The sequence below is a fragment of the Anguilla anguilla genome, chromosome 14 (genome assembly GCF_013347855.1).
Source record: "Anguilla anguilla isolate fAngAng1 chromosome 14, fAngAng1.pri, whole genome shotgun sequence".
Taxonomy (NCBI): domain Eukaryota; kingdom Metazoa; phylum Chordata; class Actinopteri; order Anguilliformes; family Anguillidae; genus Anguilla; species Anguilla anguilla.
In genome coordinates, this window is record NC_049214.1 from 5235533 (window position 1) to 5251092 (window position 15560).

The 15560-nt window shown below is 49.0% G+C and overlaps 1 protein-coding gene across 1 annotated transcript in view; it reads right to left on the reverse strand.

The window, feature by feature from the left end:
* Positions 1-15560, reverse strand: part of cacna1bb (calcium channel, voltage-dependent, N type, alpha 1B subunit, b) — a 186360-nt gene that overhangs the window by 88770 nt on the left and 82030 nt on the right. Inside the window, exons 5-7 of the mRNA XM_035391563.1 lie at positions 12667-12758; positions 11776-11928; positions 6880-7067 (exon numbers count right to left, since the gene is read on the reverse strand). Of these exons, the coding sequence (XP_035247454.1) occupies positions 6880-7067; positions 11776-11928; positions 12667-12758 (433 nt within the window). The remainder of the gene's footprint in view (positions 1-6879; positions 7068-11775; positions 11929-12666; positions 12759-15560) is intronic.

The window sequence follows — 15560 nt, forward strand, 5'->3', positions numbered from 1 at the left end:
AATGGACTCTGGTCATTATCCCGCCATCGTTTATCCTCCATGTGACGCCTGCGGTTCGTGATGTGTGTCGCCGTGCCCCCCCCCATCCTCACATTCCGCTCCCCTCCACCCCCCGCCACCATCGTGCTGCAAATGGCTCTTTGATTCCTGACACGTCTCCCCCACCCCCCTTCCCGACCCTCCGGAACACGTCCTCGAAACTCGAGCTGCAGCTGGACCTCCTTCACACCCGAGACTCTCAACAGCATGGGAGGAGGGAGAGGATAACATACGCCGTTATACCTCACAGGCCAACGTTAGCCCTCACAGTACATATGCCTTTACACTACATCACACAAGGATGGGTAAACATTGGCCATCACATAAGCCTTTGCACTGAGCTGCCATAGCAACTGGAACGGGATAACATATGGCAGCTAACATTATCCCTTATAGAACATGGGCCATTTTACTGACAGATGAGGTGGACAAGGACCAAGTAGATAAGAATGCATCGTGACAAGAACAAGACATTCTGCCCATCCAGGCTCACCATTTACAGTACCTACAAACTAATTCCAGCAGCACTACGTTGAGGACGGACTACAAAACCCGGGGGGTCTCTGCCTCTACTGCATAGCCAAGCTGTCACATTGCACGCCAGCCTCTGTAACGCACCAGCCTCAGACAGGCATTTTTACACTGAAGCCCCAGATAAGATCTTAGATGATTAGATTAGATGATGATACTTTTATTGAACCCCGTGGGGTAATTTGTCCTCTGCATTTGACCCATCCTAGTTACTTAGGAGCAGTGGGCAGCCACAGTGCTGCGCCCGGGGACCAACTCCAGTTCTGAGGCCAGTGCCTTGGTCAAGGGCACCTGCAGGAGTGCACCTAACATGCATGTCTTTGAGCCTACCTCACCAGACCCGGACATTGGAAGCACTTCACAGCCCTTAATTTCTGCCTGAAATTCTTGGAGTTTACTAACAACGGGGTGCACTCAGCGAGAATGGTTTTGGGGGGGGGTTGGAGGGGGGTTCACTATCCCTAGATTGTGCCATGTTCTTGGCACAGGACTTTGAGGGAAGGCAGAAAATGGAGCAACAAGGGGGAATCTCTGTCATTAGGAAAAGGATTTGTTGAACATGTTTAATGACTACCCAGAGATACGGCGGTGCTAGAGCTGCTAAAAGGCTTGGCAGGTATTCACCTGTTGTTGATTCTTCTTTTTTTTACTGTATAGGAAATGCAGCAAGTGCTGAAATAATGGCGCTCACTGATTAATTTTCTGGCTGAGCCAAGTCACGCTGGAAATGAACAAAGCCTTAAAATCCAGCCAGGAATGGCAGGAAAGAGATCCTGTTTAAATACTGCAGGAATGGCAGGAAAGAGATCCTGTTTTAATCCTGCAGGAACGGCAGGGAAAGAGATCCTGTTTAAATCCTGCAGGAATGGCAGGAAAGAGATCCTGTTTTAACCCTGCAGGAATGGCAGGAAAGAGATCCTGTTTTAACCCTGCAGGTATGGCAGGAAAGAGATCCTGTTTAAATCCTGCAGGAATGGCAGGGAAGAGATCCTGTTTTAACCCTGCAGGAATGGCAGGAAAGAGATCCTGTTTTAACCCTGCAGGAATGGCAGGAAAGAGATCCTGTTTTAACCCTGCAGGAATGGCAGGAAAGAGATCCTGTTTTAATCCTGCAGGAATGGCAGGGAAGAGATCCTGTTTTAACCCTGCAGGAATGGCAGGGAAGAGATCCTGTTTTAACCCTGCAGGAATGGCAGGGAAAGAGATCCTGTTTTAACCCTGCCAGGAATGGCAGGAAAGAGATCCTGTTTTAACCCTGCAGGAATGGCAGGGAAGAGATCCTGTTTTAACCCTGCCAGGAATGGCAGGGAAGAGATCCTGTTTTAACCCTGCAGGAATGGCAGGAAAGAGATCCTGTTTTAACCCTGCCAGGAATGGCAGGAAAGAGATCCTGTTTTAACCCTGCAGGAATGGCAGGGAAAGAGATCCTGTTTTAACCCTGCAGGAATGGCAGGAAAGAGATCCTGTTTGTAACCCTGCAGGAATGGCAGGAAAGAGATCCTGTTTAAATCCTGCAGGAATGGCAGGAAAGAGATCCTGTTTTAACCCTGCAGGAATGGCAGGGAAAGAGATCCTGTTTTAACCCTGCAGGAATGGCAGGAAAGAGATCCTGTTTAAATCCTGCAGGAATGGCAGGAAAGAGATCCTGTTTAAATCCTGCAGGAATGGCAGAAAAGAGATCCTGTTTTAACCCTGCAGGAATGGCAGGAAAGAGATCCTGTTTTAACCCTGCAGGAATGGCAGGAAAGAGATCCTGTTTTAACCCTGCAGGAATGGCAGGAAAGAGATCCTGTTTTAACCCTGCAGGAATGGCAGGGAAGAGATCCTGTTTTAACCCTGCAGGAATGGCAGGAAAGAGATCCTGTTTTAACCCTGCAGGAATGGCAGGGAAAGAGATCCTGTTTTAACCCTGCAGGAATGGCAGGGAAAGAGATCCTGTTTGTAACCCTGCAGGAATGGCAGGAAAGAGATCCTGTTTAAATCCTGCAGGAATGGCAGGAAAGAGATCCTGTTTTAATCCTGCAGGAATGGCAGGAAAGAGATCCTGTTTTAACCCTGCAGGAATGGCAGGAAAGAGTTCCTGTTTAAATCCTGCAGGAATGGGTTCCAGGCCGTGGTTAGAGGATGTTTTTTTATAATCTGAACTGCAATCTGGATGAACTGAAGTCCAAATGAGCCACATGTGGGGCTACTTCTGAGGTTTTTGAGGTTATCTATGTGTTCTCCGGCAGTGTGATGGTTTAACACACTCTCTCTCTCTCTCTCTCTCTCAGCAGATGGAGGGGGATGCCTTGTTGATTCATACTACTGCACTCACCCCCCCCCCCCCCCCCATCCACTGCCGGAAGGTAAACATACAGTCCTGCCATCCCCACACATCCGGCCAAGACACAGGAACCATTTCCCTGTTTCCGGGGACAACGCCCGTCTCCACGGCGCGCAGAAAGGGGGCGGCGGCCTGAGCCACTCTCTCTCTCTCTCTCTCTCTCTCTCTCTCCCCCCCACGCCAGAGGCAGGGCTGCAGGGAAGGCAACGGAGCGAGCGAGCGAGCGGACAGGAGTGGGCGGTTCCAGACACAAACTGGTGATGTAATAATAGAGTGGGCGGGGTTGCTGATCAGGGCCTGCTCCATGCAGAATCACACACGGCCCTTCAGAACCGAGACCGACCATTTCCTCACTGATGCACACAATGCACTGTGAACAAAAGACTGCATCTTCTGCATGTGCTGCTTGGACCTTTCCCATGAACACCGGGGACATGCAAAGGCAGAAATTTCATTAAGGACAATTATCCCTCCATCTCTGCCGGGTCTCCTCCCCTCCCTCCATCCCTCTCTCGTTCCTCTAACTCTGTTTCTCGCAGCTCTTAATCCAGGGGGCCGCTCCCCGACGCTCAGGCGGAACGGACAGCCGCGGCGGGACGCGGATCCGTTTCTCACGGCTCGCGGCCTCAGCCGCTTAAGGTCGGGGGAGGGTCGCCGGGAACGCGCTCGTCAAAAAACCCGCGCCGACCGTCACGATGGAATCGGAGCCGCGCGGTTTCCATGGCGACAGGCGTGTTTACCGACTCGCTACGGCAGGGACGCGGGGGGGGGGGGTTCTGCTGCAGAAATGAAATCGCCCACGCCGGCGCCCCCTGTGGATTTCCGCTCGCAAGCGGAACCTCTCCTAAAAACCTCAGAATCGGCTGAAGAGTCCGCCGGGGTGCCGGAGCAGCCGGCTTCCCACCCCATGCTCAGACTCCAGCCCCCAGACCCTCTCCCGGGACACGGAATAAGCGAGAACGTCTTAACACCCAGCCCCCCCCCCCCCACCCCACCCCCCCACCTCACCCCAACCTGCATTACAAACTCTGCCGGCAGTACCACGGCCTCACCGGAGAGGCACCGTGACCAGGTCACGCAGACCCCACACCTGCAGCCTCCAGGACCGGCGGACCCGAGCAGTCAGGCACGGGAAAACACCATGTCACCGTAACACCGCCAAACAATGATGATGATCACCATACCCGCCCCCCCCCCCCCCTCAGCCATCTCAAACTTTACACCGCCACAAGGTGTCCTACTGCGTCTAAGACTTCGGCAGGAAAACTGTGGCGGGCTATTTGCGGTTTCACTTCTCACCAGAGAAAATGTCAAAATTATCACAAAAGTACAGCCAGATAAATAAATAAAAAAAACAACGGAATATGTTTTTGTTCTGTTGACCTCAATGAGGGCTTTTTTCTTTTTTTAAAGGCACACGTGATTTAATAAACTGTTTTGACAGCAGGGAGGGGAGGAGGAGGAGAGTGAGTGACAGCAGCAATACTGGACACATCACCCTGCTACAGTCCTACCAAATAATCTCTTTGGGGTGTCTGTTATGAGGGGTACTGGGGGGGGGGGGTCACTTCCTGCCAAATTTGGAGCTATAGACACACACAGGGAACTGAAAATCTGATGTCATTGGGAACCATTCCAGCACTCTGATTGGCTCTTGGAACAGGACGTCTGGCCTCAGCAAATTTATTGGCTCGTGACACCCATTTCGAACATAACTCAGTGCTTTGATTGGCTAATGGAGGCATGATGAGACCTGATCAAGTACTTTGATTGGCTCTTGGTACTAAGCAGGCCTGCCCCCTGTGGCTTTAAAGACTAATGATATGTACCCAGAACTTGGATTTGGCCATCACACTTTATAAGCACCAATCACAGTGCCTCGATTGGTTTTGTGACCCCCACAAGAACGCGCGATTGGCTCGTGATTAAACGGAGACCCGCCTCAGAAACCTCGCGCGGGTCGGAAAACACCACGAGCATCCGCGTTCGCGCCGCTTTACGGGATCTGAAGCGAGCGGCGAAACTGCCGACGTCGGTTACCCGCTGACGTCCGAACCCAGAAACACAAACGGCCCTCGCTCGGCGTGAGGCGTCGCTGGCAGGCTCTCCGCCGCTCGAGCACGGCGCCGCTCACCTCCGCCCGGCACCAGCCGCCCACGCGCAGACCCCGAGTTCAAAGGGAAGGCGCTCTTCACAAGAAGATAAAATAAAACAGCGCTTCGGCGCTGCACGCGTACACCACCTGCCTCGCTACAAAAAACCCACTTCAAAAAAGGTTCTGGAACTTTCTGAGAGGCAGAGGCGAGAAAACAAGAGCAGAGAGGGCAAGAGGAGCGAGGAGGAGTACGACGAAGGTGGAGAACAGAAAGCAGAGCGCTGTTCCAACCGTGGAAAAAATGCCATCGGCAAGGCCAGACGTTTCTGAGAAAGAAAAATGTTTTTTAAAAAGCATTTAATCCTTTAATCCTGGTGCTGGTGAGCCTGGTCCTCAAACCCAGAGGAGTTTTTTTTTTTTAAATCCAAATTGGCTAATTTGCAGGGCTAGGAGTTCCAGTTGAAGGCGTGATGTGACGACTCTGAAGCTCTGGAGCGTGCATGACTTCCTCAGCATTCGTGGCCTTCCCCGAATCGAGTTGGGGAGGTAGGAGGGCGCAGAAAAAAATGCAGAAACAGAGCAAGAACAGACTACTCCAATTATTTTATGAATTCAGTCTCAATTTAATTTCCCTCTCCATAACCTCAGCTCCATCTGAACGCTTTCCAGAAGCACCCGCCCCCCCCCCGGCCCCTCCTACACCCATGACTGGAAATGACTAGCTTCATTACTGCTGGGTGGAGCTTCCTGTTGAACCATGAGCAGAGCCACAGTGCTGTGTCAATCACTCAAATCGACAAATCAACAGTCTAGAGACTCAACGAGGCTCATCTATAGAAGATACTGGCACATTACATTACATCACATTTATTTAGCAAAAGCGACGTACAAAAGAGCATTTCATGGTCACTGGACAACTACAAAACACGGGTTCAATAAGGTACGATACTCATTTTGTACAGCCATTTCTAGCCAAGAACACAGTCCAGTTCACGCAGTGAACACTATTCTGACCTAACTTATGCCAAGCCAAACTAGGGAGAAGAACAAGCTACAATATCAGGACAAATACAAATTACTGAAAGTGCTGGAATGGGGGAATACATGTAACACCTGGCACCTAACAGTGCTGCTTGTCATCTTCTATATCTTCTAAATCTTTCTGAATTCGTAGTACTGACGGCTAACTGGGCCACCAAAGCCACCATCTTTTCACTGAATCAGCCAACAGTCCCAGCCTCACAACACTGTACTCCACAGGTGAGCACTATAGATACTTCAGCATCGTTACCGGGACACTGGCCTCAGTTCTCATAATTTAACAAAGCAGTGAGTCTGATCAGGTCAAAATCTTCCGTTTTTATCAAAATCTTTTTTTTGTTTTGTTTTGATCAGGTTATCAACCTGATGCGAGGTACATCCTCCCGATTTCTGTGGATGTGCTTTTGCTCATAAATGGCCATATAACTCCCACGAATCGTGACCTTGTGTAGGCGGGACTCCAAGTACCAGCAGCGCTTGGAGTGGGCTCAATCACCTGGACCCGTGAAACAACACTGGCTGAAATTTCATAACGGCAGGAAATCATTCTCAACAAATAACGTGCCTTTCCAGATGCTCTCTACAGCACCTATTGATGATCGAGCCTAGACAAGAGCGTTTGTGTTTGACGCTGCCAAATCGCCAACAACACAAAGATAGCTCCAAACCTTCCTTTTGGAAATGTTTTTTCCCCCCATGAACCTTCACTAACAGTTCAGCTCTGACAAACCATCCTGGGCATCACATCCTTAAATGAGGACGGAGCTCAACCAGACGGAGGAGGAGCCAGGAGGAAGGGGGAGGGGCTCCACCAGACCAATGCGCTCAGAGGTGGGCGGAGACTCACGTTGTACAGGATGTCCACCCAGCCCTCCATGGTGATGCACTGGAAGACGGTGAGCACGGCGAACAGGATGTTGTCGAAGTTGGTGATGCCGAAGTTGGGACCGATCCAGTACTCCCTGCACTCCGTGTCGTTGGAGCAGGTGCGCGCCGGGGCCTCCAGACCACAGGGGAAGTCTGCAGCCAGCTCACCTGCAGGGACACGCACCACCGGGTCAGTAACACACGGATACACACATACACATACAGACACACACACACACACACCACCGGGTCAGTAACACACGGATACACACATACACATACAGACATACACACACACACACATACACACACACACACACGACTGGGTCAGCAACACACACACATACACACACACACACGACTGGGTCAGCAACACACGGATACACACACACACACATACACACACACACACACACGACTGGGTCAGCAACACACGGACATACACACACACACATACACATACACATACACACACACACACACACACACACACACACACACATACACACACACACACACACACACACACATACACACACACACGACTGGGTCAGCAACACACGGACATACACACACACACACACACACACACACACACGACTGGGTCAGCAACACACGGACATACACACACACACACACACACACACACACGACTGGGTCAGCAACACACGGACATACACACACACACACACACACACACACACGACTGGGTCAGCAACACACGTACACACACACACACACACAGACACACACACACACACACGCACGCATGCATGCATACACACACACGCACACGCACACACGCATGCATACACACACCCACACCCCACCCAGAGACACATACACGTGCATGCACACACACCCAGACATGCACGGAACAACATACATGCACACATAAGCACAAGAACATGTGAAAATACACACACAGCTGGAGATATGTGGGCATTTTAATGCACACACAGACACACACACTTACACTTACACACACACACAAACCCAGACACACATGGAAAAAACATGAACACACACACACACATACACACACACCTCTCTGAGTTAGCGCAGGTGGGGTTGCCTGGTACCTGTCGATGACTCATACGCAGCTGGGAGAAAGTTAACAACGGCTACAGGGCGGGTGGCACGCTGGCCCTCCCCATCTGCGCTTAATTAAACGCACTCACCCGCTACCAAAATAACACACATGCCCCTACGCATCTGCGTTAGCGGCCTGTCAGGATCTCACGCGCCGCAAACAAGCAGCAGCTCCAACACGCTGTCTCCACGTCAAAGGAACCAATCAAAACACGCCGCCTCGTTAACTCCGCTCGGAGCGTGCCAATCACCCGGCTCCTCCTCTACTGCCGCTGTCAGGCTCTGACGCGTCATCCCAACATCCTCATCTCCAGCTCAGCTGTTTACTGTCGGCCAAACACAACGGCTTCAAATCAGAGGCCACTACCAGTCTGCAGTCCTGGAAGGCCACAGTGTCCGCAGGCTGCTAGCTACCAATCAGGACCTCTGAAACAAAGTGTGTGGACTAGCGACCAATCATGACCTCTGAAACAAAGTGTGTGGACTCATTAGCTAGCAACCAATCAGGACCTCTGAAACAAAGTGTGTGGACTAGCAACCAATCATGACCTCTGAAACAAAGTGTGTGGACTCCTTAGCTAGCAACCAATCGTGACCTCTGAAACAAAGTGTGTGGACTCTTTAGCTAGCAACCAACCATGACCTCTGAAACAAAGTGTGCGGACTCTTTAGCTAGCAACCAACCATGACCTCTGAAACAAAGTGTGCAGACTCATTAGCTAGCAACCAATCATGACCTCTGAAACAAAGTGTGCGGACTCATTAGCTAGCAACCAATCATGACCTCTGAAACAAAGTGTGCGGACTCATTAGCTAGCAACCAATCATGACCTCTGAAACAAAGTGTGTGGACCCATTAGCCAATATTTGACCTAAATTAAACACTCGGGAATTGAGAAGCACCAACAGCCAGCCGACACTGTCGCCCTGTAGGACAGGAGTTCAAAATCCTTGATTTAAATCTTACCTTCCGTTAACACAAAGCTTTTAAATCACAAGGTACTGTACCACCCACCCGATAATTTCACCATAATTATAACCATAAAATGCTCAGCATTTTATTTCTATGGAGTGCTATGTTTTATCAATATCACCGATTTTTTTAAAAAGCTGTATTTTTGCTATGGGTAGTCAGCTCTCAGCATTTAATATTAATATTAATATTAATACACCCTTCCACCGGGCACATCTGTGCACCGGAAACTTCCGTGGGGGGGGCCACGCCGCCGGCCCCCCACTGCAGCGCTCAGCGCTTCTGCCTCATCCTCATCCTCATCCTAAACCTCTTCATCACTCGCGCAACAAAAAGATGTGTGATGTAATGACTGTATTTACCGTAAATCCACCATCAAATTATTATTACGTCCTGCTGCCATGACACTAGCATTCCACAGGAACAGGTCTGAATTTGTGCACATGCACGCGATTCTGTACTCTACGTGTGTGCATTTATTTTATTTTATTTTTTTTTTTTTTTATGGGTGAAGCCAAAGGCGAATTTCCACAGAAGTTCATCTGATCTAATCTAATAATTAGCGGGAGGCTCAACTGCGGCAGCCCGTTCCACTCAGCGACGGTGAGCGCTTGCTTTTACCTCCGCGGTGTTCCCGTTGCGTGTTTTTACGGACGAAGCCTGATGGTAGCTAATAAGTTTAGACAGCATTAATTATCTCGGCCCCCGAAACGCTCACAGCCGCGATGCCATCCGCGCCCCTGAGCGCATTTTATTAAGTCACGTGATTTGCGAGGCTCCAAATCTCCCAGAAAATCCTTTTCTCTATCACGTCCCTGACTGTTAGAATGAGGAGAAGGATGCCATTTATTTAGCCACTTGGTTGCTTCCTGCATCTATAACTTGCAGTTGTATTAATTAATTTAATAAAAAAAATTTATAAAAAAAGGACAGATAGGTAATAACAAAGTGAGTACCTAGCTGCTTGGCCAGTTTAAAACTCTCCAATTTTTGGCTCACTGCAAAGGTTGCTCTCCTGCTACACGTTTTTAACGCAAAGCACACACAAAATTGATATTTTTCTTAAGTGATTTAGGTTTGGTGGTCCTTGGTATCTGCGAATTTTAGGTAAGACACATGACGGCAGTAACTGCGTTGGGCCAGCAGGGGGCCTGATTCAGAGTGAAGGAGAAGCGTTCTGTTGACTTCAGCAGAAGACAGGGGATGTGAGGATCTGAATCCCACACTCCAGAGTTCCGATTGTAGGTACACACTGATATCTCTGTGATCGTGTATTCTCTCGGTCAGTACACACTGATATCTCTGTGATCGTGTATTCTCTCTGTCAGTACACACTGATATCTCTGTGATTGTGTATTCTATCTGTCAGTACACACTGATATCTCTGTGATCGTGTATTCTCTCTGTCAGTACACACTGATATTTCTGTGATAGTGTATTCTATCTGTCAGTACACACTGATATCTCTGTGATAGTGTATTCTATCTGTCAGTACACACTGATATCTCTTTGATAGTGTATTCTCTCTGTCAGTACACACTGATATCTCTTTGATAGTTTATTCTCTCTGTCAGTGTCAGTACACTGTGAGGTCTCTGTGATAGCATATTGTCACTCTCACACACACACACACACACACATACACACACACACACACACACGCACACACACACACACACACACACGCACACACACATGCACGCGCGCACACACACGCACACACACACACACACACACACACATACACACACACACACACACACGCACGCACACACACACACGCACGCACGCACACACACACACACGCACGCACGCACACACACGCACGCACACACACACACACGGCAGTTTTGCAGGTGTCCCTCAGATTGACAGCTGAAAAGCAGCAAAGATAATGACACCTGGAACGCAGACACACACGGGCGGGACTCCGCCAGGCACACACAGCTGCGGCGGTACAGTAACGTTCAAATAATGGACTTCATTTGCACGCCTTTCACAAACAATTTAACGTGAGAGCGCCGAGGAAAAATTATGCTGAATATCTGTCTTGAGTTGAATCTGTTTGTTTGTGGGAAAAGGTACACATCGTGATATTCAAATGCGCCCTGACACACTTGATTTCACGGACGTGGGGGAAACCTCTTATTGCCGGAGACAGCGGGCCGTTACCTGGAGCTCAGATTGTCAGGCAGATCAGCATAAGTAATGCGGGAATACTGAAAATGAGCAGAGTAAATATCTAAGTAGGGTAGATTTTCACCCTTAATTCGGTCTGGAAATGGGAGGCATAGCACATAGAAATACCGAATCCTAAATGCCTGGATTCTCTATTTCTCTGAGACTAAAAGAGAAACTAAAATATCGACTGTCTGATGCTTTTTTTTCTGCAATAAAGACTTCCACACCCACGCAATTTAATGTGATGACAATTAAAATGGTAGGATGCCAAGGGCACAACCTTTCTTACAGAGATGCACGCAGCTGCAAGCTCTTCAGATATATTAGCACAGAATCACACATCACCATCGCAAAATGAGTACGGAACATTGACTGTGCAGTATTATACAACCAGCAGGTCACTGCTGTGCTGGCTAAAGCTGATGAACTTCACTATGGAAGTGGTGGCTGTTTATTTAGATCGTCATTCTGTTTTCAGACTGTGTGTGTGCGTGCGTGCGTGCGTGCGTGCCTGTGTGTGTGTATGTGCGTGTGCCCGTGTGTCCATGTGCGTGTGTGTGTGAATCTCAGTGCCAGAATATAATGTGTAAATGTAGAAGTTAATGAGGTGCAGCCATTGCTTCTGCTTACCCGAGTCCCGTTTGAAGCAGGTATGGTGGAACTTGCCCATGTAGAACTCTACGCCGATGATGGCAAACATGAGGATGGCGAAGAAAAGCAGGAGGCCAATCTGGAGCAGAGGAACCATGGCCTTCATTATGGACTTCAACACCACCTGCAGACCTGCGATGCAGAGAGACAGGCATGTAGTCCACACGCACGCAAACACACACAGAAACACACAAACACATGCACACATACAATCTGCAGCAGAGAGGAACCATGGCCTTCCTCATGGACGTCAACTCCACCCTGCAGACCTGCGATGCAGAACCGTGTGCAAACCACAGTAACTATGGCATGATTCACACACACAAACACACACACACATACATACAAATGTCAGGGGCCAGGGTCAGGGACAGGGACATTTTTCAGACCACTCCTTATGAAAAAGGGTAGGCGTGCTGCAGGTCTCAAACCATAGCTCTCCTCAACCACTTTGCACAAGCAAGATATATTAGCCTGCTTAGCTAAAGATCAAGGTCCCTCGCCAAAGGAACCAACTGCACTTACTACTTCTCCAGGGATGATGTCACACTTGGCAGCAGGCTAATTCTCCTTTCTGAATTGCACTATGCTTAACGTCACGTCAGCAGACTCAATCCATTACCTAGCTAGCAAGCCAGATCTGTAGGCATGACCATGGTAAATGGTAAATGGACTGCATTTATATATATCGCTTTTATCCAAAGCGCTTTACAATTGATGCCTCTCATTCACCAGAGCAGTTAGGGGTTGGGTGTCTTGCTCAGGGACACTTCGACACTCCCAGTGCGGGGGATCGAACCGTCAACCCTCCGACTGCCAGACAGCCGCTCTTACCTCCTGAGCTACGTCGCCCCCTATGGTGATACTTACTGGGTATCCCCGACACCAGCTTGAGCGGTCTGAGCACGCGCACGGCCCTCAAAGTCCGCAGGTCAAAGTCCGACCCCACCGTGGCCAAAATCCTGCGGAAACAAACAGAGATCCGTCAGCGAAGCGCCCCTCCCCAAAAACCAGAGACGCCCCGTCCACGGACATAATCCCACTCGCTATGAGCACACAGTAGCAAAGCACTACCCTTCTGTGACCACAGCATCTCTTTCTAGCATTGATAGCGTTCCTCTTACAGTAAGTGTTTCGTGTTCTTTGGAGCCAGGGGAAAAACAAACAGAAACCAGTTGATTAAATAACCATTTCATTGTTGACATCTACTAAATGTTCAGCACACAAGAACATTCTTGCCTTCAATCAATTAATGATTCATAACCCAAAGCAAGGACATCAATATGGGCATTCAGAAAAAAAAAAAACTATTAACCAGTCTTGGGGGAGGAGGGTCTGAGGTTCAGCAGACATTGTGTTTTTTCCCGTAATGTTACTACCCCCCCACCGCCCCCCGCCCCCCGCCCCCCACCCCCCACCCATTCCCATCCAGGCCATTTAAAAAGCACCTTCCCTCATCCTCCTGAGCAGCACACAATAACTGCTCTTGTACTTAAAATGCTCACCATGCCTGCCGGTAATGATGCTGACATAACTGCACTGTCTGGTTTGTTGAGGGAGGGAGGGAGGGAGGTAGCAGAAGAGAGAGAGAGTGAAGAAAGCAAGAAGAGAGAGAGAGACAGAGAGAGTGGCATTTTGAGAAAAATATTATTCCAAATTTATACAGATTTGATCAAACTCAAAAATATTCAAAATCAGCACAACTTCCTCTTTTCACACCCCAGTGATCAGTTCTTCTCTCTTCCCTTTTCTCTCTCTGTCCTCATCACCCTCTTTCAGAGAGAGCACTCACCAGCACACATCTCACGTATGTATCATCTGGGGAGTGGCTGGGCCTGATGAGGGGCGGAGCAGAGAGAGAGAGAGAGAGGTGGGGGTGCCTGGGTATTGTAGTGCCCACAGCAGGGGAGCCACAGCTGGCAGCACACAGGGCGCTGTGCCCACAGCCATGCTACACATGCTTCCTTCCTCTATCCCTGTGTCTCTCCTCCCCCTCCCTTTCCCTGTCTCTCATTTTCTCTTACTCTCTTCCCCTTTCTTACATCCTTCCCTCTCAGGAAAGAAGAAAGCAGAGAGGCAGTAACAGACAGACCTTGCAGGTTAATCACACATGGTATTACATAAAACATAGAGCTTAATAACCCTTCTAATCATAAATGAATTAAGGCTTCAATTCACACCACAAACAGTAAAGTTCTGCAGAGACACTCAGTGCTGCTAATGTTGCTATTTGGCCACAGCTTCCACTATACGCAATACTGGTCACATGTACATTCATTCATCCGTCCATCCGTTATCTATATCCGCTTATTCCTGGTTAGGGTCGCGGGGGGTGCTGGAGCCCAATCCCAGCATGCTTTGGGCGAGAGGCAGGAACACACCCTGGATAGGCCATCAATCTATCACACGGCACACACACACCTTTCACCCACCTCGCACACTCACACCTATGGGCAATTTAGACTGCGCCACGGTACCACCATCTGTTTACATTCAGGCGTGACTAAATTAAATGTGTTCCCATGTAACCAAGAAAGCTGCTAATGTGTGAATATGTGAATACAGAGTGGACCCAAAGCTGTCCTTAATTACTCTCTACAAAAGAGAGTTCTTAAGGGTAAGAGTTGGCCATACTGGACCGACAGCCGTGCCCACCTCGCCAGCAGTTTGCACAAGGCCTGCAGTTCTTCCAACTGCAGCCTGCAGGACTGCAACACTGAGATAATTCCAGAAAAGACCTGAGCATTAAACCAGCACTCTTAATGAGAGCATCCATAAAGGAATCGTTAGACTACAGCAAGCAGTAAAGACTAAATGCAGTTTAATAAGGAATAAATTCAATCCAATAAAATTGCATTAAGAAGGATACTCAGCCTTGAACAAAGAGTCCTCCTGGTCTTACACATTTCGCTAAGCCTGGCTAAACGAGCAGCGGTGGAGAAAGAGCGATAAGGCTGCGGGAGGAGTTATGACCGTATGTTTGGCCGCGGCGCTGATGTCCTAGCGCAAGAGAAGGACCGGTTATTCAGCCCACCTATTATCAGCGGCGCGATGCGCGCACTCGCTCAGGATTAATAAAAGCGATGCTATCGGAACCTCGGTCCACGCACGCAGGTGTGACCCGGTTGGCTCGCGCAGGCTGGCTCTCAGCCGGTTCTTCCGCCGGTAACGTGCGCGTTAGCTGCCTGGCTGAAAGGCGCACATTTCCTTCTTTGGTCTTTTCCCCGCAAAACGAAGCCGCGCTCACTTCCGATTAACTGCGCAAATCGCCCGTTTGCGATTATCTGTTCTATTTATCTATCTGTTTGCACGCGCTCTGCATCAAATTACCGTGGTCACTGTCAACAACAAAAGGTGTGTATCACAGACCGTTAGCAGACATGACATGTTTATTTTACGCACATTATTTGCTCGATGACCTTGCGAGGGGCGTCTTACTGAAGCATGGTAGATTATTATCCAATTAACAGGTGGTTAATTCAAGAATAAATTACCGTCGTACACGCAGTCAAACGTATCATATCATATCATTACAAGAGCAATGGCACACAGACTGTGGTTTTTGATTTGTGTGTACGTGGGCTAGTTAACTCATGCAATTCACTTTGCCACCAGTTGAATTTGAAGGTAGAAAGTTAATCAAATTCAAATGGACCTTTCAAGAAGACAATCCCTGGCGAACCTCAAAATCAACAACGGAATTATTAACTGACAACACAAATGCTTTTTTTTTTTATTTACAATGGCCATCTTAGTCTCCAGAC